The 27,741-nt window shown below is 39.8% G+C and overlaps 1 protein-coding gene across 2 annotated transcripts in view; it reads left to right on the top strand.

The window, feature by feature from the left end:
- The window catches only part of TMEM131 (transmembrane protein 131), a 218,173-nt gene that overhangs the window by 130,633 nt on the left and 59,799 nt on the right, over positions 1 to 27,741 (top strand). For both annotated transcript variants that reach the window (XM_075852597.1, XM_075852596.1), the window contains exons 6-22: positions 1,079 to 1,195; positions 5,058 to 5,184; positions 9,626 to 9,702; positions 10,326 to 10,476; positions 10,569 to 10,625; positions 10,937 to 10,998; positions 15,390 to 15,498; positions 16,364 to 16,472; positions 17,658 to 17,811; positions 17,913 to 18,083; positions 19,383 to 19,493; positions 20,313 to 20,447; positions 20,555 to 20,659; positions 21,002 to 21,088; positions 21,210 to 21,362; positions 25,679 to 25,754; positions 26,259 to 26,364. In XM_075852597.1, coding sequence (XP_075708712.1) covers positions 1,079 to 1,195; positions 5,058 to 5,184; positions 9,626 to 9,702; positions 10,326 to 10,476; positions 10,569 to 10,625; positions 10,937 to 10,998; positions 15,390 to 15,498; positions 16,364 to 16,472; positions 17,658 to 17,811; positions 17,913 to 18,083; positions 19,383 to 19,493; positions 20,313 to 20,447; positions 20,555 to 20,659; positions 21,002 to 21,088; positions 21,210 to 21,362; positions 25,679 to 25,754; positions 26,259 to 26,364 — 1,907 coding nt within the window. The remainder of the gene's footprint in view (positions 1 to 1,078; positions 1,196 to 5,057; positions 5,185 to 9,625; positions 9,703 to 10,325; positions 10,477 to 10,568; positions 10,626 to 10,936; positions 10,999 to 15,389; positions 15,499 to 16,363; positions 16,473 to 17,657; positions 17,812 to 17,912; positions 18,084 to 19,382; positions 19,494 to 20,312; positions 20,448 to 20,554; positions 20,660 to 21,001; positions 21,089 to 21,209; positions 21,363 to 25,678; positions 25,755 to 26,258; positions 26,365 to 27,741) is intronic.

Below are 27,741 nucleotides of genomic sequence, written 5' to 3'. Positions count from 1 at the left end.
GATGACACACAGAGCTATTAAGTACCTTTTGCGCGAGCAAAACGCAGCGTTTTTTGCACGCGCAAAACACACGCTCATGTAAATCCGGCCTTAGGCTGTGTATTTTACAAAGAATCCCCAGCAGAAATCCGAGGTTCACACTGGAAATAATGAGCGTGTCACTTTTTTTTTTTTTTTTCTGAGGCGTGGACGAACATTTGCGCAGATTTTATCTGCTGTATGTGAATAGGCTATAAAATACCCCACTCACGTGCAATGGATGTGGAATGTGATCGGATTTATGAGGATTTAGGCACGGAATTGGTGTTTTAAATCCTTTTTTTTTTTTTTTTTTTTTTTTTATTGTACATGTACGTATGGTCAGGGTAGTGTTGAAAAATTTTCAGTTGCTCCACTTTATTTTTCAGTTTTGTACTCTCGACAGATCTTTTCTTCCCTTTAAGGTCTTTGATAGAATGAGTCACTTGAACAAAGTGCGCCACCTGTATTTTTAAAGGGCTCCCTGAACATAGATCCTGGATCGCCTATTAATAGCAGAGCTCTGCAACCATTTGTGACCTTCAGTACCGAACATCCATCTCATTTTATTGCTCTATTATTTTTGGAACAGTAGTAAAAAGCTAGCTGTCCCAGCAATTGAGTCCTGGCAGGGCCTCGGTGAATGAAGGGCATCGTGCAAAAAATGACTCCATGAAAAGAAACGTTTTCTGCTGACTCTGGCTATGTCCTTGAAACTTTTTTTTCCTCAATTCCATGCTATATAAATACCAATTTGGTTTGAACTTAGATAATGCAGGAGTTTATTTTACATATTTTATTAGGTTTGTGGTGCAGGGGGTACTAGTAGGTATTTATATAATGGGTACTATATATATATATGTATGTGTGTGTGTATGTATGTATGTATATATATAATAAATTTCTTCTGTACTATAACTATTCATTATACTTGTCTGTGTGTCATGTTGCTATAAGTATGACATCTGAATTGTCATTGTGGTGGTGGTTTTTTTGTGGTTTTTCTATATTGTGGTAATATTTATCCTTTTGGTGTTTTTGTTTTGTTTTTTTTCCCCAGAAAATTCTCCCAGGTGGGAACACATCGTTTGATGTGGTGTTTCTCGCAAGAGTAGTGGGAAACGTAGAAAATACTTTATTTATTAACACCTCAAATCATGGGGTATTTACCTATCAGGTAGGATGTCAAATATATTTGAAGATAAAAAAAATAAATCTTAAAGCTGGCCAAGATGTTAGATTTCCGTCGACAGACACCATTCGTTTTAATCTTATAACTATGGGGTTGCCAGACAGTTAACCAACCTCTACTGCCAGGGAACACAAGGATCCGACAGAGGGCAATTTGAGTTAGTGTGGCTAAACGTTTGTCAAACTTCTGACATGTCCTAATGACATGTCAGAAGTTTGGATTTGTGGTGGTCCGAGCACGGAGAACCCCACCAATCGCTAGAACGAAGCAGCTGAAGCGCTCATGAGAGCGCTCAGCCGCTTTGTGTCTGTTCGGCTTTTTCCGGAATTAAATGTATCGTGTACGGGCTCATAGGCTTTCTATTTAGTCCGTACACCGATACATTTATTTCTGGAAATAGCCGAACAGAAACTAAGCAGCTGAGCGCTCACACGAACGCTTCAGCTGCTTCGTTCTAGCGATTGGTGGGGGTCTCCGTGCTCGGACCCCCACAAATCCAAACTTCTGACATGTCACTATGACATGTCAGAATTTTGTCGGACGTTTACCTACACTTTAAAGGGAATGTGTCGACAAAATAAAAAAATGAAGTTATTTTTATTTTTTGCTCTATTTTATTTTTCTCCCTCAAGGTGGAAAGTATTAAAAATGGAATAATAATTTGACATGTTTTCCTATGTTGGCCACCAGAGGGAGCACTTCCCAGAATTACAGCAAGGTGAATCGGGCAGATCAGCCTGACCTACAGCTGCTGTAAATGTGGGAGGGAGACTCGCCCCCCTCCCTATATTTGGCTACAAGCCAGGAAAAGGTGTCTTCAAATTGCTAAGCAGTGTCCAGGTCCCATTTTGGGAGTGTTTTTGGCAGAAGCTACGGGGCACACAAAAACGCTCATTCAGACGAACGCGAATGACATCCGTGTGCTGTGCATGGAAATCACGCGCAGCACACGGATCCATTGATTTCAATTGGACTGTTAACACATGCAGGCGTTTTCACGCAGCAAGAGTCCGTTGTGTGAAACTCACTGCATGTCCTATATTGGTGCGTTTTCACGCACCTACGCGCCCATTGAAGTCGATGGGTGCGTGTAATTTTCGCATAAATTCAATTGAAAATAATAATAAAGAAAATGTTCTTTGCGAGTGCATGAATAACGCGTGCCCCTCGCAAAGCACACTGATGCATAACGCAGCACACACACAGACCAGATTCACACGCGTGAATCTGATACGCTTGTGTGAATGTAGCCTTAGAACGATGAAAGTCAAAAGGGAAGACCCTGTGGTGAATACCTTTTCAGTTGACCGGTTCACACGGTGTGTGTTTGACTCTGTTTTTTACGCTCCGAAAAACGTGACAAACGCTTGATTAAGCTTCCCATTTACATCAATGGGAAAGCGCGCCGTTAGTACTTATATATATATAACCCTATTTTTTACGCAGGTGTTTTTAAAAAACGCGTTGCGGGAAAAAGAAGCATCTTGTCAATCCTTTGGCACGTAAAGCGTGCCAAATATTTCCATAGTCTATGGGACTCGTAATTATGCGACAGAAAACATTTAAAAAGCCCCTTGAAAGAGGCGTCAAACACTTGATTAAGCTTCTCATTTACATCAATGGGAAAGCGCGCCGTTAGTGCATACAACACAATTTTTTACGCAGGTGACTTAAAAAAAAAACAACTAATTGCGGAGTAAAGTAGCGTTTTGTCAATTGTTTGGCACGTAAAGCGCACCAAATGTCTCCATAGTCAATGGTACTCCTAATTACTCAAAATGCGTCAAAATCACACGTAAAAAATCGGCTATTTTAAAATGCGCGCTTCATAAGAAATGCCAGTGTATTTTACACGTTTTTTTTGAACGACGTGTGAACATGCCCTAAGGGAATTCTTTTTCATCGGCCTGTAGTTTATATTGCGGTGCAGGGAGAAGACACAAGTCGCCTTAGGTGAGATTTTTATTTTTTATATTACGAACTTAATTTTTTTATTTTGCAGGTTCCGCTCGACCGTTTGGACTACGTCGTAGATACGTTAGACTACTTCGATCTACGTTTTTTAAAAATAAAATTAAAGGGTTAACCAGGGTTGTGCGGTGGAGTTTTTATTTGAATAAAAAAATATTTTCTTAGGGTGTACTCAAACCATATTCGCCACGCAGCTGAAAACCTAATCGAAAAAATTGTGCTAAATAGGCATGTGTTATTCTGGTTTTCGGCCGCACGGGAAAGACGCGGCAAAACTGCACTGTGGGAATACACCCTTAGGCCCTGTTCACACAGTTTTTTGCAGGCAGAAAAAAAAAATGTGCCTCAGAATTCCTTCAGGAATTTTGAAGCCGATTTCAAACTTCCTGCACTTTTTTTCGTGGCAGTTTTCGTCCGTGGCCATTTAAGCTAATGCAAGAACCATGGGCAAAAACGCCTCTGAAAAGATTTCAATGGGAGGTCAGAGGCGGAAGCTGCAAGAAAGGAAGCGCTGCTTTTTTTTCCTTCCGTGAGCGGTCAAAAGCTACCCGGGGAAAAAACACCTCTGCCTTCCATTGAGATCAATGTGGGGAGATTTCGGGGGCCAGCAAGCTCTATGTGAATAGGGAGTTATATCTCTGTTTTTTTGATAGTTTATTACCACCTTAGTAATCGCAGTTGTCTGTTTAATGACGTCCATTACTAAGGCGGGGCTTAGTGTTGGCCAGTAAAAAGGCTAGCAGTAACCCTTCCATTACCCTGATACCCAACGCCACCAGGGGTATCGGGAAGAGCCAGGTACGATCCAGTACCCGACCATCTGTAGTGATGGACGGGCACTGGGGCGGCCGCAGGCTGGGAAGGGCCCTTCCCACCCTGGTAATGCTAGGCTGCTGCTGTTTTATTGTATCTGGCTGGTTATGAAAATGGGGGGAACCCCATGTAGTTTCTATCAATTTATACTTTTTTTTTTTTTTTAAACAAAGAAAAACTACGTGGTGTCCCCCTCCCCATTTTCATAACCAGCCAGATACAATAAAACAGCCGAAGCCTAGCATTGTCAGGGTGGCCCTTCCTAGCCTAATAATACCAGCCTGCAGTTGCCCCAGTGTCCGACCATCACTACAGATAGTAGCGGGGTAATAATGGGAGGTTAGTACCTTTTTACTGGCTAACACTAAGCCCAGTCTTCGTAATGGACGTCGTCAAACAGACAGCCATTACTAAGTTGGTAATAAAGTATTAAAAAAAGAGACCTAAAATAATTTTTTATTAAAATAAAAACTCCCCCACACAACCCTCTTTCACCATTTTTTATTTTTTTTTAAAAGAAAAAAAGATAGATCGTCAAAGTAGTCCAACGAATCTACGGCTTAGTCCAAACCGCACAGTGGAACCTGCAAAACAAAAAAATAAGAGTTAGTAATATTCCGCTGCTTCTTCATTCCTTGCTTCTGTGAATCGCCATGTAGTTACACAGCGGTTCACAGAAGGAGCAAGGAATAACGGAGCAGTGGTGCTCGCCGCTGATCCTTCAAAACTGCCGCCAATCGGCTGTTTTGAAGGAACAGCGGTGAGCACCACTGCTCCATCGAGCAGCGGTAAGTACCCCCCCAAACAGGCAGGCACACGCACACCCCCACAACTTATGAACATGGCAGCCCCCAGTGAATTAAAAAAGTGTTAATAAAAATAAAAAAAACATTTTATGTGAAAAAATAAAGTACATATAAAATTTTATTAAATAAACACAGAAATTAATTTATAAAAAATCATAACCCCTTTGCTTTAAGGATGTTTTAGTAAATTTACTGATGGTTTTTCTTTCTAAATAAGCCTTACTTATTACTAGTGTAAAATATTGATTGATTTGCAGGTTTTTGGTGTTGGGATCCCCAACCCATATCGATTGCGCCCATTCATTGGGGCACGAGTTCCTGTAAATAGCAGTTTTTCACCTTTAATTAATATTCACAATCCCCACAGTGAACCTTTACAGGTAGGTACACATTTTACTTACTATTATTGGTGTGAAATATATGATTGTGCCTGTCTCTAAAGAAGTCTTGTAAAATCGTAGTACACATAAACCCTTTACTCGTATAACTGGATACTTAAAGGCACAATTTAATGTAATGTCTTAAAGGGGTTTTCCAGTAAATAAAAATTGATGGCCTATCCTCAGGATAGGCCATTAATAGCTGATGTGTCGGGGTCTGCCGCCGATCAGCTGTTTTGAAGGGGCCACTAAATGTGTGTCAAACATTCACCGTGAGCATCTAGAAATGAAGGGGGAAGACAAGCTCGTACGAGCGTTGCGGTCCCTTCAAAACAGCTGATCACCGGGGTCCAGGGAGACGGACCCCGACCCATCCGATACTAATGGCCTATCCGGAAGATAGGCCATCAATTTCCATCGGCTGGAAAACTCCTTTAACTGGGGATTATAGTGTTTAGCCTATTTCCTTTTATTAATGGTTTATAGACATTTATTTTAGCATGACGTATCTACAGTGTAATTGACTGTTTGTATTGCTGGTTTTATTATAAGAATGCATGGTTTTGAAACCACATGGACTGATTTTGGATGTTTATTGTCTAAGGCCCTGTTGACACTGAGTTTTTTGCAGGCAGAAAAGTATCTGCCCCAGAATTCCTTTGGGTATTTTGAGGCAGATTTCTGAACTGTCTGCACTTATTTTTCCGCATTTTTTCGCCCGCAGCTATTGAATCTACTTCAATGGCCGTTGGCAAAAAAAGTCATGAAAAATGCTTAAATGAGCGCTGCAGGTTTTTCCTGCCTCCTATTGATTTCAATGAGAGGTCAGAAGAGAAAACCGCGGCAAGAAAGTTCATTCCCTTTTTTTTCCCCGCGAGTGGTCAAAAGCAGCCCGGGGGAAAAAAATGCCTCTGCCTCCCATTGAAATCAATTGGGGGCAATTTCGGCCATTGTGTGAACTGACCCATAATGGGAATGTTTAATGTACACTCCTCAACATTAAAATTGGAACGCCAAGAAGGAAACGTTTTGGAATTGTGGAGATCACAGGATCGATAGACATGTTAATGATATGCAAATGATAAAAAAAAAAAGCAAAATATTCCAAACATCTTGATTTATTCAGTATCGAGTATGAGCACCACGCGCAGAAATACATTCACTTACAGGCTTTGGCATTCTATTATAATAGTTATTATTTTATTGCATTCATTAATAGTTATTAATGGCTGTCTAAGGAATGTTATGCCACACTGAATGCAAATCATCAAGATTGTCTGTCTGCTGGCAGCCCTTTGCAATTGCCAACCCATGACGTACCAGATGTGCTCAATGGAAGACAAGTTCTAAGATGCTGGAGGCCATGGTAGCATGTTTAGGCCACGCAGGCTGCTCACAGTAGCACGAACAACATGCGGCATGGCGCTCTATTGAAAAACGGCTTCTGGAACACTTTGAAAAAATGTCCGTACCACTGGTTCCCACGACTAAATCAATGTAACGCCGAGCTGTTAGTGTACCTGAAATGAAGACTAGAAGGGTCAGACTACCGTACATTATGCCACCCCAAAGCATAATCCTGGGAGTAGGACCGGTGTGGCATTCCCTTGTGAAGGCCCCTTCATGGTGTTGCCCACATGTTCTCCAGACCAATCTCTGGCTATCATTGCATCCGAGACAAAAGCGGGACTCATCTCTGAGGATAAACCTCCATTGCCTTCTTGCTGTGCACCTTGATAGCCTTTGAGAGCGGTGGAGTGTGGTCAATGGAACACCAGTAGCTGAACGTCTGTCTCGTAGCCCAATGTCGTGCAAACGCCTTCTGATGGTTTGTGTAGTCACCGGTTGCCACCCTATGCTTGGGATGTAAGGTCCAATTTCACTTGCAGTACGCGCCATTCTTCCAATAAGATCCGTCAGTGCAGAGGTTTGCCTCTGTGCACCTCTTGCTGTCATTCCGGTTTGTTGTTCTCCCTACCTCCGGGACACGCAATGTTACACAGTGCTGACATCCCGGCCTAGGCGCGTAGCGATCTGACGGAGTGATAAACCAAGGTCTCTCAGTTCAAGGATTTTGTCCCTCTCCGTTTTATGACAAGTGGCGATAACTGGCACGTCGATGAGCAGGAGGCGTCACACAATCCTCTCACACCACATGATCTGATTTTTGAGGTTTCATGTGGCGAAAAAACGTTGCTTTCATTCTGGCTTTTATGCCCCTTCCACATGCCACAGATTGGAGCGCGGTGCTAGAAAATTTGATAATTTTCAGATCTTAGTGACCGCTGCTGCTTCCTCAATTTGCATAACCTTACGGCTTTCCCTTCTTGGTGTTAAAATGTTGGAGTGTATTTAATTTTAGTTTGATTTAATAAGCTAAAAGTATGTAGTTGAGAAATATTTTTTTAACTTTTGCGGCTATTTATTTTTTATCTGTTAATGTCTCTCCGAGCAGCCATATTGGGGAGACACTTCCTATATTGTCTGTGACGACAGAATGCAAGTCAATAGACATTATTTTTTTATAATCTATAAATATATAATTTTCTGATGATACATTTTCTTTAATTGCTTTTGGTATTACAACCAGCCCCTCTTGCTTACACTATCACGGATATGCTTAAAGTCAATTTAGGCTCTGATCTGTAAGACCTGTATTAATGTTAATGTAAAGCAAAAAGTGATTGGTGAATTTAAAGCTGTTCCAGACACGATTTGCAGTACAGGACCTGAATTTGATAGATTTCCACATATACTAGTCCTGTATATCTATCTGATTATATATGATGACCGCAGTCATCGCTGCAACGTCTACTTTGCTTTTGTTTGCTCTGATATATATATAAATAAATAAAAAATCTGGGTAGAAAGCTCTAAGGCTAGGTTCACACATCGCATAATAATTATGCTGGGGAACCAGCCTATAAATCCACACAAATATCTGCATGTCTTACGTGCAGGTTTTGGTGGGGAAATTAGCAGCGGATTTCAATCTTTGCAATGAATTAAATCTGCGGTGAGTTTATTTTTTTACGATATGAGTGGATTGTGGTTATTATAACTCAATCACTAGCATAATACTGTACTTTTGTGGAATTCCGCTGTGGATTCTGCAAGTGAAATTCCGCAATGAGTATGCGATATGTAAATCCACCCTAAGGCTATGTTCACACAGAGTTTTTTTGCAGGCGGAATTTCTGTCTCAAAATTCAGTTTGGAAGTTTGAGGCAGATTTTCCTCTCCCTGCACGCCGATTTTTTCGCCAGCGGCCATTGAGCGCCGTGGGCATAAAACGCCGCAAAATACGCTTTCTCTGCCTCCCATTGAAGTCAATGGGAGGTCAGAGGTGTAAACGCCCGAAGATAGGGCATGTCCCTTTCTCCCACGAGGCGGTTTTACTGCTCGCGGGAGAAAACCGCCCCCTCCTCCCATTGAAATCAATGGGAGGCATTTTAGGGCCGTTTTTGACTAGTTTTGGGGCGTGGTTTCCGCGTCAAAAAACTCGGCAAAAAACTCTGTGTGAACATAGCCTAAAGCTGCAGATTGCTATAAAACTGCAATACACGGATGTGCGTATTTCTTTTAGGAGCATCGCTTTCAATTATTGCTCATAAATGCATTAATCCTTAAAGAGAAGTTGTCACTATAACATACCTCCTTATGTTTGGGTATCCGTGTAATGCCCTAATAGACTTCTACTAGTGAGTGTGATTGTATCCACTAAACAGTAGGGCTAGTAAGGAAATCCGTTTTATACCCTGAGGCTGGATTCACACGAGCACATCATGTCCGTAATGGACGGACGTATTTTGGCCGCAAGTCCCGGACCGAACACACTGCAGGGAGCCGGGCTCCTATCATAGTTATGTACGATGCTAGGAGTCCCTGCCTCTCCGGAACTACTGTCCCGTACTGAAAACATGATTACAGTACGGGACAGTTGTCCTGCAGCGAGGCAGGGACTTATAGCATCGTACATAACTATGATGCTAGGAGCCCGGCTCCCTGCAGTGTGTTCGGTCCGGGACTAGCGGCCGAAATACGTTCCGTCCATTACGGACGTAATGTGCTCGTGTGAATCCAGCCTAATAGAAATTGCACGCACTAGTGCAATCACATTCACTAAACAGACCCCATGAGTTCCATCTGGGAAGTGTGGGGGGGTGGGGGGGGAGCTCTTGGTTTTTTGTTTTTTTTTAACCCCGCACACCCCCCATTTGCCACTTTGGGAAGGCTGTCTAGTGGATGTGGTTGTATACAGCATTACAATTCTGTTAGGCTATTAGATTGGTGTCATTACTTTTATACGTATGTCTATCACAGGGACAGGATCTATTTAACCTCTTAGATTAGTTGTAAGTTATTATATGAAATAACCTGGTTTATATATAGTAGAAACGCTTGTATGGCATTGATTTTGTGGTGTATTGTTTTATTATAGGTAGTAGAAATGTATTCCAGTGGGGGTGATCTGCACTTAGAACTTCCTACAGGTCAGCAAGGAGGCACCACAAAATTATGGGTAAGCAGCCTCCTTACTAATGTTTTTTGTCTTTTTTTTTTTTTTTAAGGTCGCGGTCAATAAAAAAGAGAACCAATAACTTCTGGCATTTGAGAAGTTTTGGTCCGTGGGGGTCGAAGTGCTGAGACCACCACTGATCGCTAAACCCTGATTGGAATTCACTGTGTATAGGCTATATATTGTCTGTTCGTCATAAACCGCTCTCCGTGTAGAGCCGAAACATACCGTTGGCTGCCGTAGGTACACAGCGCTGAACTAGAATGAAGGGGCAGATTCCGTCCGCTAACTGTGTGGGTCTCGGCACCTGGACCTCCACCGATCAAAAAAAATTTCATGTCACTATAAAATATCAAAGGTTTTTGTGTTTTTTTTGTTTTGTTTTTGCATTTGTGCCCAGCAAAATCAATGTATGGAGCTCCATCCTTAGTGCTGTGTAAAGTCTGGATTTGCTTTCTGCCTCCTGTATTGGCTATTTTACCCGTTGAGGAATGTTACCATGTGTCATGGTCGACAGGGCATCTTGCTGCTGTTGAAAAACGACATGGTTTCTTGTGGTGATGTAGTGATGGAGATCAACAGAATATGCTGAGGTGAAGGTATTTCATTATTTTTTTCCGTTTCAGGAAATCCCACCATATGAAACAAAGGGTGTAATGCGTGCAAGCTTCTCTTCTCGAGAGGCTGACAATCACACTGCCTTCATTCGAATTAAAACCAATGCATCTGACAGCGCAGAGTTCATTATCCTTCCTGTGGAGGTGGAAGTCACAACAGGTTGGTTTTATAGAAACTATACAATGTGCGGACATTTTCCCTTTTTTTGTTTTTAGGAGGCATAGGGATGTAACTTTATGATTTCTTTTCAGCTCCTGGCATTTATTCATCAATAGAAATGCTAGATTTTGGCACATTACGAACACAAGGTGAGAATGGTTTACTGACGTAGCATTTACTCAGTATTTGTAATGTGATCCTTCATTTCTTGTCAGTTGTGACCGATGAAGTTGTAGGGCCTCAAATTCACTCAGTGCATGTCCTTGTTTTCCTTCTCTTTGTCTTCTTCATAACAATCTCCTTTATCGGAGTATTTATTTTTTTTCCTCACTGTACTAGGGTTCAGCTTTACTGGTATATATATATATTATTTTTTTTGTAAAATTTCTTTACATTACGTTTCCACAAGAACATAACACATTTTTCTTAAACGATCTTATTTAATTATATTTTTTTCCAGATGTTCCCAAAGTTCTAAATCTCCATTTACTAAATTCAGGAACAAAAGATGTTCCAATAACTGTAAGTAGCACTGACCTTTTCGTTTGTCTTTGCTTGCACGGTTTGTGTGGCTTTGTTTGGCTGAATTTAAATATTTTAGGAGGCGTTTATGAAATGTTCTATGCCAAGAAAATTCGCAAGTGCATCAAAAGTCGCAGTTTGCGCAAATAGACATTTGGGTCTTTTGATGCATTTACGTCGCTCATGGCACTTTAGCAAAAAGTTGCCCGGGCTTAGCAGTAGGTGGCGGGGCCACCTGCGGTTCAACACACTTACTTAATTTACGGCAGAAACTGGCGTAAATTATAGTGGACATCTAGACCAGCTCGTAGCTGGTGGAGACTTCCATTTCTGGAAGACAGAAGATGTAATAAAAATATAAAATAACCTGCATGCTACTCCTGTGGGCTTCATACTAACACTGGCGTATGTGCCCCATTTTGTCTCGTTTCTGTGTTGATTGTACGTAGATAACTACTGTGTTTAACTGAAATACTACTTTTGGAATAATGTACTAAACAAAGGCTATGTACAACTTTTTGAAGTGGTATTTATTTAATTTCATTCAAAGCGGGTCCTATGTGTCTGACACGCTGGATCCACCTGTAATCGATCACCTCTAAGTTATGAAACTAGATGTGATTGATAGCAGCTCGGTCCTGTGTGTCAGAGACACGCAGGACCCTCTGACACTGAACCCATCAGTCCCGCTGACCTGACGGATACAGGCTTCAACTGTATACAGGATACTACGCATCTGTATATCAAAAAGTAAAAAAAAATGTTGAATGTATTTAGGAAGTTGCACCAATCACATTGATGGACAATTTGATTAAAAAAAAAAAAAACCATTTCAAAGGTGTACATAGCATTTAAAGAGGCTCTGTCACCAGATTTTGCAACCCCTATCTGCTATTGCAGCAGATCGGCGCTGCAATGTAGATTACAGTAACGTTTTTATTTTTAAAAAATGAGCATTTTTGGCCAAGTTATGGCCATTTTTGTATTTATGCAAATGAGGCTTGCAAAAGTACAACTGGGCGTGTTGAAAAGTAAAAGTACAACTGGGCGTGTATTATGTGCGTACATCGGGGCATTTTTACTACTTTTCCTAGCTGGGCTTTCTGATAAGTATCATCCACTTCTCTTCAGAACGCCCAGCTTCTGCCAGTGCAGATCTGTGACGTCACTCACAGGTCCTGCATCGTGTCAGACGAGCGAGGACACATCGGCACCAGAGGCTACAGATGATTCTGCAGCAGCATCGGCGTTTGCAGGTAAGTCGATGTAGCTACTTACCTGCAAATGCTGATGCTGCTGCAGAATCAACTGTAGCCTCTGGTGCCGACACGATGCAGGACCTGTGAGTGACGTCACAGATCTGCACTGTCAGAAGCTGGGCGTTCTGAAGAGAAGTGGATGATACTTCTATACACAACGCCCAGCTAGTAAAAGTAGTAAAAACGCCCCGATGTACGCACATAATACACGCCCACTTGGACTTTTACTTTAAACACGCCCAGTTGTACTTTTGCAAGCCTCATTTGCATAAATACAAAAATGGTCATAACTTGGCCAAAAATGCTCGTTTTTTAAAAATAAAAACGTTACTGTAATCTACATTGCAGCGCCGATCTGCTGCAATAGCAGATAGGGGTTGCAAAATCTGGTGACAGAGCCTCTTTAAGTAGATCCCAAATATTTTTTTAAATTGTAGAAATTATTATTTCTGTCTCATTCTTCAGACATGATGATGATATAGATTCTGTTGCATCCTATCCTTAAGCTAACTGTATTACACATGTGGTTCCAGTTTTTAAAGTCTAATGCACAGTACTACCAGGGAGCAATACCCTGCAGGTTATCAAATTGCTTCTGTATGCAAAATATTTTTTTCCATTAATAATACATTAAAAAGTTTATGTAATCCCCTAATATATTAGTGGCTGCAATCTGGAACTTAACTTGACTGCTCTGTTTGTGAGAATTTTGTCAGACGTGTATTTACTGGTCCTAGTTTAGTACCAGACACTGAACAGTCTAAATACAGTCTCATGGTGCTTGTACTAAAAATCACTGTAGATGTATATTTTATAATCGATTGAAAGAATTCACAAAGGATATCGCGTTTTGTTACCTGGGACGGCATTCACTTGACTCATAAAGGCATTAGACCATTTTCTGATGGTAGTGAACACTTAGCAGCCGACCATAGCCGATATGGAATAAATCACAATCCCGTTCACCTTTTGTGTGCTGAGTTTGCCTATCTTGTACATGTGATGCTTTTCACAATGTAATGTTTGTTCTTGAGGCAGCTACCCAACTCCATGATCTAATTGTGAGATTTTCTGAACTAAGTAGCATGGCGGCTTAATAGATTGGGAACCTTCGCCTCTCTATTAGCAAGAGCAGAGAACCATTACAAGAGGGCATCTTGGTGCGTTGATACATTACACAGAGGGCCAGTTGATATCAGTGGGTCCTGTGTAACAATCATTGCCCTGGGGCTACAACTGCAGCTCCATTTTGAAGTTCCGGTTGTTTTTTTTGTTTTTTTGTTTTCACCATATAGAGCAGAATTGTGGTCAAAGCTTACAATACATATGTGTGCACTTTTACCTTTTCTTGAATTCGATTAAGGACTCCAATTTCTCAATAAATAAATGTAATAAAATCTTCCAAAATTCTAGCCAAACCCTTTATGGTCCACAAAACACATCATAACCACTGGGTGGCCACATATAGATACAGCCATACATAGACATCTCGTGACAGAGTATCGCAAAATCATGTTTATTTCAAAGCTGGTCATCTTGCGCCACAGATATGTTAAGGTATGAAAGGACACATCTGTACCTTCATAAGGCTTTGTCTCCGTGTGTGGGTGTATGTAATTATTATATTTATTCCTTTGTCCATAAATATATCCGTGAACAGTGCAGATATTAATAGTGTGTTGGGTGAATTCACGTGTGCCATGTATTCATTAACTCTTGTCACTGTGTTTGCTTCAAAGACCCTGCTTAATTAACTGCACATAAAAATAGCCACAAAAACCAGCATGTGTATGGAGCCGAATATTTCAAGCACGTACTTCATGCAAGCATATTGATTTCCTGCATTCCTAAAACACTCACATGCATGTTTTAATAAAGGGTCCGCTTGAAGTTTTAAAGTAAAGATTCACTTTTGTGAATCTTCATTAGTTTACATTGGAAATACGGCATATAAGTTATTTGCAGTGTAAATGGTTGAGAAACAGATGCACACTTCTCTATTATTACGCCCTGCGACAGACCTAAACCGTCAATGAATTAAAGAATGGATCTATTTCAATTATTCACATGTCACCTGTGCTGTAGTTCAGCAATAAATATATTGAAAACGTCAGTTATGATCCATTCAAAATCACTCAAAAGTGATGTTTTACGCTAACACTATCCTACAGGCAAGATTTTGACGGTAACCTTTTTGCTAGCATTGTCAGATCGCTTACAAATTACTGGAGTATTTGTTCCAGAATAGACTATCCACAGAATAAGTTTAATCTCTGGGGCCCCTTCAACAATAGGACACCTCGGATTGCGGAAACCCCCCCCCATATTCCTTTACACTGGGTGGAGGAGCTACACTGGAGCTGCAGTCGTGCATATGCCTGCCGCTCCATTCAACCTCTATGGGACTGCCAGAAACAGCCAAGTGCTGTACTTGCCATTTTCCATCATTCCTGCAGGTATTGAATGGAGTGGCACCATGCATGCTTGTCCATCGCTCTATTCAATCTCATTCTCACTGCGGGCAAGCAGTAAATAGGAATCTGGTGTTCGGCAACCTTATTGTCTCGATCAGAGTTCCCAGCGATCAGAAAATGATCACCTTTCCTATGGAGAGATAATTGATTCTGGTACAACCCCTTTATTGACTGCTACGTGCTTGTTATATTAAAATGGGGGTAAACCACTTGTTAAAAGGCCCCATTCTAGCATGAATGAGGCCCTTTTTTCTATGCTGCAACAGCGATACCTTACCCCGTAAAGACCAAGTGAGGATGTAAAAACATAGCAAATAATGGCTTCCTGTATTGACAGCCTTTGACTGTCTAGACTTCTCTCTCTTTCCATTTATTTGGCAGATTTGAGTTTGACATGGAGAGATACCAACATGAATTAGTGACATTTTCTTGCTATCCATTAAATGCTTGTTGCTATTTTACGGCGTGACTTTTGGAATATGTAGTCGCATGTACTTTCGTGTGTGGACGCACCCATAATATTTAATTCCTTCATCATAATGCAGATTTATTTTTAAATAAAAAGACAGAACCTTTGACCTTTTTTAAATTACATATACTAAAAAAATGTTTTCCATGTATTGTCTTGCTGTTTATCTTTTGACTTTTCTATTTTTAGAGTGTGCGCTCAATACCACAGAATGATGCAATAGCTGTGCACTTTAAACCTATAACCTTGAAAGCATCTGAGAGCAAATACACCAAAGTTGCAAGTATAAGTTTTGATGGTAAGATTTCGCTGACATAATAATTTCAAAAAATACGTATCCGTTGTCTTCAACTTTCGTCTTCACTTCTTTAAAATCCCAGCAAGCTTGGCCTGTGGTCAATGCGTACGGACTGTAGCAGCACACATCTATGTGAACATGTCATTCTGAATACTAAGCTGATCTCTAAATGAATTTCTGCATATTTACTCCTCCTTTTGAGCAGCCCTTAGATAGGGTTACTACATAAATGTATTAATTGCAGTATTATGGACATGGGGAGACATGAGAAGGATATATTTTTTCATTCTGGAACATGTCATGCATCTCTTCATACATCTATATTAAAGTGTAACTAAATGTTCAACAAACTTCTGACAAAGTGGCAGAAGCGGTTGTGTGAGCGCTTAGTCGCTTAGTTTCTTTTCGGCTTTTTTCGGAAATCAATGTATTAGAGTACGGGCTAAATAGAAAGGCTATGAGCCCTGTACTCCGCTACATCGGCCTTCCGGAAAAAGCCAAACCGAAGTGAGGCGGCTTAGCGCTAAAACAAGTGCTTCTGCCACTTCGTTTCCGTGCTCGGACCCCCACCAATTAAAACTTCTGACATGTCACTATGACATGTCAGAAGTTTTTTGAACGTTTAGTTACCTTTTAACTGATGTTCTTGTATCTTACTTGCTTACAGGGGCTGTCCAGGATTATAAAAATAAGGGTCTGATGTTTTTCCAGAAATAGCGCTGCATCTTTCTGCAGGCTGTGCCTGGTATTGCATCTCCATTCACTTGAATCTATCCTAAGTAACCCCTTTAATCTCTAGGAAGTATTTCTGTCTTCACTATAGTTTTCTTGAGTTTAATCATCTTTATTTCTTTAAACAAACAAGCATCAAAAGCCAAGAAGCCATCACAGTTCTCTGGTAAAATCACTGTCAAGGCAAAAGAGAAGAGTTACTCAAAACTTGAAATTCCATATCAAGCAGAAGTTTTGGATGGGTAAGTGAGCAGACTGTAAGAATTCTTAGTTTCTTTTGTGCAGATAAATTATAACAGGAAAAACAAAGCGAATAAGGAGTCATGTACTATTAGAATATGATTTGCCAAGGGCATAGAAAATATGGAAGATCTGTGTGCTTCTCTGAGGCTTAGATATTTTGTACCTAATGATTGACGCCCTGTATATATGCAAAATATGGCTTATGTAACTGACAGTACTCATCTCTTACTCTACTTCATATTAACACTATTGTGAGATTGACTGTACCTGTGGTACGATCTACTCAGATACCTTACTTTGCTTTCTTGCTTTGCGTCATACATTGCTATTTGACTTCTGCCTTATAACAGTTCACACAGCCTCCTCTGCTGGAAGTTTTTTCTTCCTTTCTTTGTGCTATATACTAGTGGTTTCCTCTTGTCCTCCTACGCTATTGGAGGTATACAGTTGTCCGATTTGTAGTCTACCTTTTAATCTATATGTAATCTGTATTGTCTAATGAAATTTATTTTTCTATGCCCTTGGCAAATCATATTCTAATAGTACGTGACTCCTTATTCTCTGTGTTTTTCCTAATGTATTTTGGAGTTTCTATTCTGATATTGGGGAGATCTAAATCCGCACTCGCTGGTGACCTAGCCCGTATAATAATTTTCCCTGTGAGACATATGTTTATACTACAGATAAATTATAACGTATCATGCATATAAAAATACTAATTTATCATTTTTGTCCAGCGTTTCCATTGTCCATTTTTCTAGCATATGTCAATTATTGAAGTGCTGAATGGGGTTATCCAGGTTCTGAAAATTTTCTGGAAATGAGATAAATTAGCAAACAAAGCATTATTCAACTATACTTTCCCCCAGCGATCCAGCGCTGACGCTTCGGCAGCAAACCTGGTGATAGTTTATATGCACGTAGCATGTAACAGCTGCGGCCAATCAGAAGGCTCAGCGGTCAAGCCCTCTGCAGAGGTCACATACTACGTGCATGTAAACAATCACCGGGAGTCCCGCCAGAGCGCCAACACTGGATCGCCGGGGGAAAGGATAAGTAAGTACTGCTTCTTTTGCTAATTTATCTCATTTGCAGCCATTACCACAACATTTTTAGAACTTGGATAATCCCTTTAAGTACATTACCAGTGCAAACTCTTTTCTTTTTCTTTACATTGTGCTAAGGTACTTGGGATTTGATCATGCAGCAACATTATTTCATATACGGGATAGTCCGTCAGATCCAGTGAAGAGGCCCATCTTCTTGACAAACACCTTTAACTTTGCTGTACTTGTCCATGATGTCTTATTACCTGAAGATGCAAAAACAATGTTTAAAGTAAGTTTGTATATCAAAATTGAGTACTGCTCTGTTTATATGATGCATTAATGGCACTTAACATATAACTTTAAACTTCCTTTCATTTTTCTTCAATGTAGATCCAGAATTTCAGTTCAAATGTATTAATTTCTCCTGGGGAATCGAGATATATATTTTCTTTAACGTTCACACCATCTACATCCTCTGTTCATATAGACAACAATATATTACTTATCACCAATGCGTCAAAATTCCACCTTCCTATACGAGCCTTCACAGGCTTTTTAGATGTAAGTATCCTGATTTATCTGTACTTTTTGTTTCAGATTGTCAATTTACCAAGTAACTCAATATATACTTTAATTAGAAGATCTAAACCACCAGATGTTAATAACTTTTTATTTATTTTTATTGGCCGTTTAGAGTAGAGCCAGCTAGCCAATCTACCTAAAAATGTAATGCTGGCGCCTAACTTTTCAGATTATATTATTTCAGTGTATATGAAGGTTTTTATTGCCTTCCATCTAATAAAAAAATCAAACAGGAGCTTAGGGTGCTGTAAAAATGTACAATAATTTATCCACCCCCTCTTTTAGGGCAAAAAAATGACACACAGGCCTGTCTCTCAATATTTGCCCAAAATGACACATCAGTGCTGAGATCACTATAGGAACACTCCTGGCAAAACCTATTGACCGTGTGAGGGTATGTTCACACGCTGAGTCAAAAACGTCTGAAAATACGGAGCTGTTTTCAAAGGAAAACAGCTCCTGGTTTTCAGACGTTTTTTAAACCACTTGCGAGTTTCGCTGCGTTTTTTACGGCCGTTTTTGGAGCTGTTTTCAATAGTCTATGAAAAACAGCTCCAAAAACGTCCCAAGAAGTGACCAGCACTTCTTTTTCGCGGCCGTTTTTTTACGTGGCCGTTTTTCGAAACGTCCGTGTAAAAAAACGGCCCATCGGAACCTCAACACCGTTTTTTCCATTGCAATCAATGAACAGATGTTTGAAGGCTTTCTGCTTCCGATTTTTCAGGCCCAAAAATGGGCTGTGTGAACATACCCTTATACTTATTGCAGTGCCTGAGGGGTTGGTTCAAGACACAGGGATTCAAAGAGTGAAACCCTGTCATGCACCGCACCCTCAGGCTCTACACTATATTTTGCCTTGAATGTGTCTTTAATACAAACAATATAACTTCGGCATTATATAATCCCCATTCACAAAAAACATTTCTGGCATATCCTACATTAATCGTTTTGCCCTAAAAGCAATTTATTTTCTGTGTGGGATCACTTGTACGCATTGAGTGGGTTTCATTACTTCGGAAACATTGAGTGAACTTTCTAAAAACTGGTATATATTTATATTTTTATATATATATATATATATATAATATGGAAAGTATCTCTAGCATACTCTGTAAAGTCATAGGGCAGCGAGTACAAAATATGAATCTGGATGTAATTTATATATATTTTTATGTGTAAAACACACTGACCTTTAACTATGATAAAAGAAAAACTACTGTTGTCTTTCTTTTAGACTTTAAAATGTTTTAACGTGTGCCTTTTTTTATTTCTTTGTAGTACTTTGTTTTACCTTCTAAACCAGAAGAACGTTTTTTAGAATTTGGAATCCTAAGTGCAGCAGAGTCTAGCAGTCTTCTAATAGCTATAATAAATAATAACCCCATAGAGGTAAGGTACAAAAGTTACATTGTCAGTGGATAGTTTACACTACTTAAATTGTGTTTCTTGTTCACTATGGTTTCCGTTTATAACAGAGGCCATGACGCTGTGGAAATTCATATATTTACATGGCCTTATACTGTCATTGCATTCCTGCAACCAGTCCTGATCTTGGGTGGCAGTCGCTGTCTTCAGGACCATTCTTTCTTTTGTTTGTTAAATGGGTGCCGTTTGTGTATCAGATGGACTGTCGGGTTTTAATTATGAATTCATTTGTAAATTCTGTTTTCAAATACTTTTTTTTTTTTTTCTTTTGTTATATACTATACAATTTGGAAGAGTATTCATTGACCGTTCCTTTTCATGTTCTCTTAAAGTGGACCTTTAGGACATGCCATGTCAATATAATTGGTGGGTGCTTGACCTTTGGGACCCCACTGATGAGAATGAAGGCATGGAGCCCCTTTGGCTTTTTTCCATCTTTTTCCTTTTAGCTTTACTACTGGTCCAACTGCTGTTCATTCAATGGGGCTATTCTGCATTGGATGGGAGCGGCACTGTGCAGGGAAAAACTTGGAAGGAGCCACAGAGCTAAACTAGTGCTGCAGCCCCTTTTCTTTTGAGAATCAGTGGGGCTCCCAAGAGTCGACCTGTATTCTAGCGATATGCCATTACTTGTAATGATCGGGATAGACCTTTATCAGTCAAGAAAACAACTCTCTAGTCATAGAAACATTTTGCTCTAGATACAGATGGTGTTTGCAGATTGTAATAAGAATGCACTCACTCGTTTTTTTTATGGATTGCATATTTTCTCTTTTTTTTTAGTTGGCCATTAAAAGCTGGCATGTTATTGGAGACAGTCTTGCCATTGAACTTCTAGCATCAGAAAAGGGAAACCGGAGCAGCATAGTAGCAAGCCGAGCAGAAATTGAAAATTCCACTGCATCTGACCGTACTTCAGTAAGTAATCTCACAATTTTCCCCTTTTAGTACATATAATTTGTTTTTTGTTTTTAAATTACTTGTGTCAATAAAATTTTCTAAAGAATACTCTTGTATGTTTCCAGGTTATATTAACTTCGGGTTATTATGCAGTTTTTCGTGTTACATTGACAGCAAAAGATCTTGAAGGATTCTATGATGGAGGCATCCAGATCACCACAGATTATGAGGTACTGTGATAGTGTCTTCTAGCATATGGTTTAATTCATTTTAAGGTTTTTTGATTATCGTGGCTACTGAAATTCATTGTTTGACTAAAAGAGGGCCCTTTCATTCAACTCGAGGTTCTCCAGATTAAGCTGAACAAAACCTAACGTTTCCCAAGTATAATGTTCTACTTTTAGATTAGATGTAATTGACCTGCAAATTTGCTGTCCCAAATTCTTACCAATTCTATTCTTGTGTTACGTACATATCTAGAATATCTGGAGTTAGACTTCATAAACATGTTGCAAACCCAAAATATGACGAAGAGCTCCATACTTATATGGCACTGCTATTATCTTCAACAGATATTGACAGTCCCTGTGAAGGCTGTGATTGCTGTAGGCTCATTAACCTGCTCCCCAAAGTACATTACTCTTCCACCTTCCTTTCCGGTAAGATGGTTTTGTTTTTTTCCTTCCGGACTAGTCCAGCCTGTTAAAAGTACAAGTGTGTGTGTGTGACATAAATAAATTAAACCATCCAATACCACCTGTCCCTTTTCTTTTGTTCCAGGGAAAATTAGTTCATCAGAGTTTAAATATTATGAGTTCCTTCTCACAGAAGGTGAAAATACAACAAATACGCTCCTTATCGGAGGACGTCAGATTTTTTTATAAGCGATTAAGGAGCAATAAAGACGAATTAGAGCCTGGTAAAAAATCCAAGGTATAACTTTCTGACTGTTTGTGCAACTTTGTGTTAGATATTTAAATTTATGTAAACAAAATCATGGCACCCAATGGAAGATATACCCTGATGTTTCATGTATTACTCTTATGAATTTTGCCCTGTATTACTCTCTAGTCTTAAAAAGAGAATTGGTCCGCTCACTGTGCACTCTGATGTTTAAAGACATAGGTGGTGCCTGGCTCAGAACTGTTTGTAGCAGGTAATCCATTATTGAGTAGAATAAAGCTAATATCTGGCACTCGTCCAAGTTAAAACCGCAAATAAAAAAACTATCCTAGGATAGACGCGTATGCGGTAAGTACTAAATAGTTCTTAGTCATAGCTGAAAACCTACGTTTTACTTCAGATTTAAAACACCTGTGAGAAAGTCACGTGTCTATGGGGGAAAAAAAGTTTAACCCCAATTATAGCTGACTTCTCCCAATATCTGTAAGTAATACATTATTTAACCATTATGGTACCTAACTTTGCACTATCCTAAATACTAAATAACAATATTAGTAAATTGTAAGTTGATTTAGTAAACATACATAAGATTAGATTTCAGGCTTAAGCCCCTACGAAATCTGGTATCAAGTTTCAAAATCCACAATGTTTCCCTATTTAGTAAGATTTTATGCCAAACACATCACCTTTTCGGTTTACATTCTTTCTCACTTGCTAATACTTGAAACCAACTAGTGTCTCCGTGATGTACCCTATTTTTCGGACTATAGGACGTTGTTTTTTTCCTAGAAAATGTGTTCTAATCTTGTGCCGAGTCCTGTAGCCTGAAGGCAGACAGCTGTCAGTGTATGAAGAAGCAGGGAAACTGAGCTCTGAGCTTCAAAGTTCCTTGCAGTGTAAGGCTGGATTCACACGAGCACAATACGTCCGTAATTGACAGACATATTTCGGCCGCAAGTCCCGGACCGAACACACTGCAGGGAGCCGGGCTCCTAGCATCATAGTTATGTACGATGCTAGGAGTCCCTGCCTCTCCGTGGAACTACTGTCCCGTACTGAAAACATGATTACAGTACGGGACAGTTTTCCGGCAGCGAGGCAGGGACTCCTAGCGTCGTACATAACTATGATGCTAGGAGCCCGGCTCCCTGCAGTGTGTTCGGTCCGGGACTTGCGGCTGAAATACATTCCATCCATTACGGACGTAATGTGCTCGTGTGAATCCAGCCTAAGGCCTCATGCACACTTCCATTTTCATGGCTGTTTTTCATGGATCAGTGTGTCCGTGATTGGAACAGTGTGCTTCCCATGTGTACTCCGTGTACACTTCCGAGAGGGGACTGAAACCCGTTCACACTATGTACACAATATTGTGAGTGCCGCACATGCTATTCCCTGTTCAGCGGTACTTACTGTCCAGGGTACTGAAAGAGTTACTGCCGATCAGTGCAGCCCTTTAACTCTCAGCACCCTGGACAGAGACTACTGCTGGACAGGGAATACCATGTGCGGCGCTCACAATATAGATTAATGGTTCATTAAAAAAAAAAAACCTGCAACAAAAACAAAGTTACTACTTACCCAGAAATCCCTGTGCTTGCCTGCTTTTTCCACAAGTCTGGCCTCCTGAGATGACGTTTCAGACCATGTGACCGCTGCAGCCAATCACAGGCTGCAGCGGTCACATGGACTGCCGCGTCATCCAGGGAGGTCGGACTGGATATCAGAGGAGGGACGCGTCACCAAGACAACGGCCGGGGTATGTAGGAACTTATTTTTCTTAATATAGCTGCGTTCCAGCACTCATCAGCAGCCTCTTCTCTCTATCAGTGCTGACATAGAGAAGGGGCTAACGATTAGTGCAGTATCTGTCTGTATGTGTACCTCTGCCCGCCCGGCCGTTGCTAGACAACAGCTCCGTCACACACGGATGTCTTCCGTGTGCCTTCAGTTTTTTTGATGGCCCCATTGACTTGCATGGGCCTCACGGTCACTGAATCTCAGACCAAAGTAGGACATGCTCTACTTTTGTCGGAATGGAGTAACGGGACCGTCAAAAAAACTGAAGTGTGCATGGCCCCATTGAAATGAATGGGTCAGGGTGCTAGCCGTCTGAAAAACAGCTAGCACCCTGAAGAAAAAGACTGAAGTGGGCATGAAGCCTTATGGAAGCTGCAGGTCCTGTCCTGTGTGTAAAAAAATCTGTTATTTGCTCACTGAACAGTCACATCTTACTCACAGACTTCCGTCATCTCACTGTTCAGTGAGCAAATAACACAGACGTAATACACACAGCACAGTAAATCTGTGCAGGTACTGATCTCCAAGGACCTTCTAGCCACGACCCCTCTTATGTACAGAGCAAAAAGAGCAGATTCAACACCATTAACCCCTGCCTCTCCACACCTCTGTCTGGTGAGTTCAGGGGTGGGTGAGCGCACTATAGATGCCAATATCTTGTCTTTCTTTGGCTGGCATTGTATTGGGCACTGTGGTACCCTATTGTCTGAATATTACCCAGGAAATGTACAGTTAAAGTCGCAACTTTTTTTTCTCTTTTTATGCTACAAATTATGGGTGCGTCTTATGGTCCAGTGCGTCCTATAGTCCGAAAAATACGGTATGTCTAGAAAGTGTCTGAATGCCCAAGACAAGTTACGTTTTCCAGGGTTAGATGTTCATAAATACATTTTCTGAGGTTTCTGGTAGTACAACCCCCATATTGCAGATTTGATGTATTGCATTAGGATCATGTACATTACGCGTGTTGTACTAAAGTTGGTGAACAATTTAGTATTGTTTGTTGATTTAGGTAAATGTAGTGGTATTGTGCATTTATGGGCACAAACCACACCTTATATGAACCCTTGGTTGTTATCAAAGTGTTTCCCGACATGTGAAAACCGGATTTCCAATAGTTAGAGAATACTTGCTACAAATTGGAACTTAGAATTTTGTTCAATGAATTGTCCTTATGTAATACTGATAAATATTTGTTCATGATATCAACTATTTAGTGAATGTTTACACTATATGATGCAGAAAATACAATTTTTTTTAATTTATTTTTTTAAATCCGTGTTTGTCCCTTATTTCTGAGTATACAGATATTCTTCTCTAGTTTTAGTTGGCTATTCGTTTTGCCCGATTTTAATGTTGCCACTGTGTAAACTCTTAATTTTAGCCTAGTAACGATAATATTACATTCCTGGGAAGAATGAAGTGGTTCACTACAACAGAGTTTTGCACCTATATATTCGCCTACTGGCAAGTTCTTAACCACGTGTTTAGGATGGCACTTGTAGCATGGAGAGCAGAATTTCCACCAACTGGCTTCCTGTAAAGTTTACGTACAACACAATTACGTGTTCTTTCTCCTATGAGGAGCATATCATGGAATATTTTAGTATGGTTAATGTCAAAAGTAAATATTGTATAACTCACAGATGTGGGAGAAGTCCGGTATAATTGGGGTTAAATCTAGGATTTTAGCTATAACGAAGAACTTTAATTTGAAACGCGTAAGCATCTATCCTGGGATTATTTTTTTACTGGTTTTTAACCAGATGAAATAAAACTTGTTGGTTTTACTTGGACCTTGGGTGAGCATCAGATATTATCTTTTTTTCTACTTCCTAATTAATACTTGCTAAAATGTCATAATTTTTCATTTGTCAGTATGTTATATATAAAGTCACTGCACTTCATTTTTTTTTAGACGGATATGCATTGTATTTGAAAATTTAATAAGTTGTATTAAATACGGTATCTTCATTAGCTGATTTGTTTGGTTTTTATTGTTAAAAATCTATTTGAAGTTACCTGTTCGTTCTATTTCAGGGCCCCTCAAATTCGTCCTCTACCGTCTGGACGAATTTGAGGGGCCCTGAAATGGAACAAACAGGTAACTTCAAATAGATTTTTAACAATAAAAAAAACAAACAAATCAGCTGATGAAGATATTTAATAAAGTTTATTGATTTTCAAACCCAATGCATGTCTGTCATAACAAAAGAGTGCAATTGCTCTTTAATTTGCAAGATGTTGCACGGAAATGCCTTTCTATGTCATCTGCTATGAAGCTCATTTACAGTAATAGGCAGATAAATGTACTCATAATCTGCTCGGTTTCCAAGCTAACAATCTTTACATACATACTCCAGGAATCCTACAAAACATGGTTGTAATAAGTGGATAGTGATAATGAATACCTTATTAGACAGTAGAAGGAACCAGTTCACTTTATATTACCATTGTATAGAATACTGAATTACCGTTTTGGAAGCAGTCTTTTTTTTATTTTTTCCTGGGATTGGGTTAAATGTAATTTTTCCTTTTCTTTGCAGATAGCCAATATATATTTTGATGCTGCTTTAAATTGTGGTGACCACTGCTATGTTGGACTTCCATTTTTATCAAAAAGTAAGTCATATTTGTGGGTAAGGTGGCTTCCTTTATTTTGGAGTCATTTAGTTTAATTTAAAACGAAAACGGAAGTGCAACGCTGATGTGAACAGGGCCTAAGACTTTAAATAAAATACATATGTACCTGGTTTTATTCTTTCAGACTCACAAGTGAAAATTCTCTTAGCTGCACTATTTTTGCTAAGCTGTGACCAAGATATGTTCAGGGCGCTACAGAATCCATAGTTACTGGGTAACCATGCCTGATCTCCTCGCTTTTTGGCAGAGATTTGGCGGTGTCACTCGTCACGCCGTAAAGGGCCTGGTGGTGCTTTATTTGTATTGGCTTTCAAAGAGAAGGACTGGTTTATTTTCTTTTTTAATGCTGTCGTTTTAGAGAGGGGGGGGGGCATCGGATTTTGCATCACAATCATTGGAAACGTGATTGATTTTAATATGGGATATTTGTGTAAACAGAATAGATAAAGCATGTAACCGATATTTCCAATATTTTGTCCCCAGATGAGGTGAAGACTCCACATCATTTAGCAATGCTAGAGGATGTTTGGGACTCAGATTGGGATTATCATGAAAATCTTTATAAGAAGTGGTCTGAAAATTCTAATATGTGAGTATCTATAAATTCTTCCTTAAATGGGTTCTCCCTTAAAAGAAATTTATAATTTGAAGACAATAAATCCTTGCTAAAATTCTATATATTGTGTAAATTGATGGTTTAACTATCCAAGTACTACAAAGAATATTTTCATGTGTGGATCTCATTTTTGTAACAGGCTGATATTGATTTATTTTATTTTTTATAGATGTTCTACTAAGAATACTTTACTTAAACTGGTTTATATTTAGGAAATTTGTATCTACAATACTTTTCTCTCACATGAAACCATTACGTGTTTTGCTTTAAACTTCATAGGGCATTTATTTTTTCATATACAACAGAAGCTGTAAATGATGTATCTTGGTATTATACAGATGTCATTTCACTTGATAAATAGGCGATTAAAAAAAATATCGCAGACGATTTGTTCATTTCCCTTTTTAAACTTCGCCGACATGTTAGTTTTTTAACCCCTTCCCGCTCCTTGACGTACTATTACGTCATGGCAGCTGTATCGTTCGCGCTCCATGCCGTAATAGTACGTCTCGGGAGTAACGGCAGTTTCGGCCGTCCCCCCGACACATACAGGAGCTGTGACGCTGCTGTCTTGTTCAGCAGCTGTCACAGCTCCTACAGCGGGGACCGATCGCTGTGTCCCCGCTGATTAACCCCTTAAAAGCCGCGTTCTATAGAGATCGCGGCTTTTTAGGGGTTAAGCTGCCATCGCCGGCCTGCTACGCGATAGCGGCCGGCGATGGTGACTATGGCAACCGGACACCAAACAATGGCGTCCGGCTATGCCATAGACGGAAGCCTAGTGGGTCCTAACAACGTCAGGACCCACTATGCTTGCTGTCAGTGAGTAGCTGACGGTTCTAATACACTGCACTACGCATGTAGTGCAGTGTATTAGAATAGCGATCAGAGCCCCCTGCCCTCATGTCCCCTAGTGGGACAAAGTAATAAAGTTAAAAAAAAGTTAAAAAAAGTTGTGTAAAAATAAGAAAATAAAAGATTTAAAAGTAATAAAAGTAAATATCCCCCTTTTTCCCTTATCAGTCCTTTATTATTAATAAAAATATATAAACAAACAAATAAACTATACATAATTGGTATCGCCGCGTCCGTAACGGCCTGAACTACAAAATTCTTTCATTATTTATCCCGCACGGTGAACGCCGTAAAATAAAATAATAATAAACCGTACCACAATCACAATTGTTTGGTCACTTCACCTCCCAAAAAATGGAATAAAAAGAGATCAAAAAGTCGCATGTGCCTAAAAATGGTACTGATCGAAATTACAGTTCGTTACGCAAAAAATAAGTCCTCGCACGGCTTTATTGATTGAAAAATAAAAAACGTTCTGGCTCTTAGAATAAGGCG

The sequence above is a fragment of the Rhinoderma darwinii genome, chromosome 2 (assembly GCF_050947455.1).
Source record: "Rhinoderma darwinii isolate aRhiDar2 chromosome 2, aRhiDar2.hap1, whole genome shotgun sequence".
NCBI lineage: Eukaryota > Metazoa > Chordata > Amphibia > Anura > Rhinodermatidae > Rhinoderma > Rhinoderma darwinii.
Note: the sequence above shows the minus strand (reverse complement) of the source record. Positions and strands in the feature narration are given on the sequence as shown.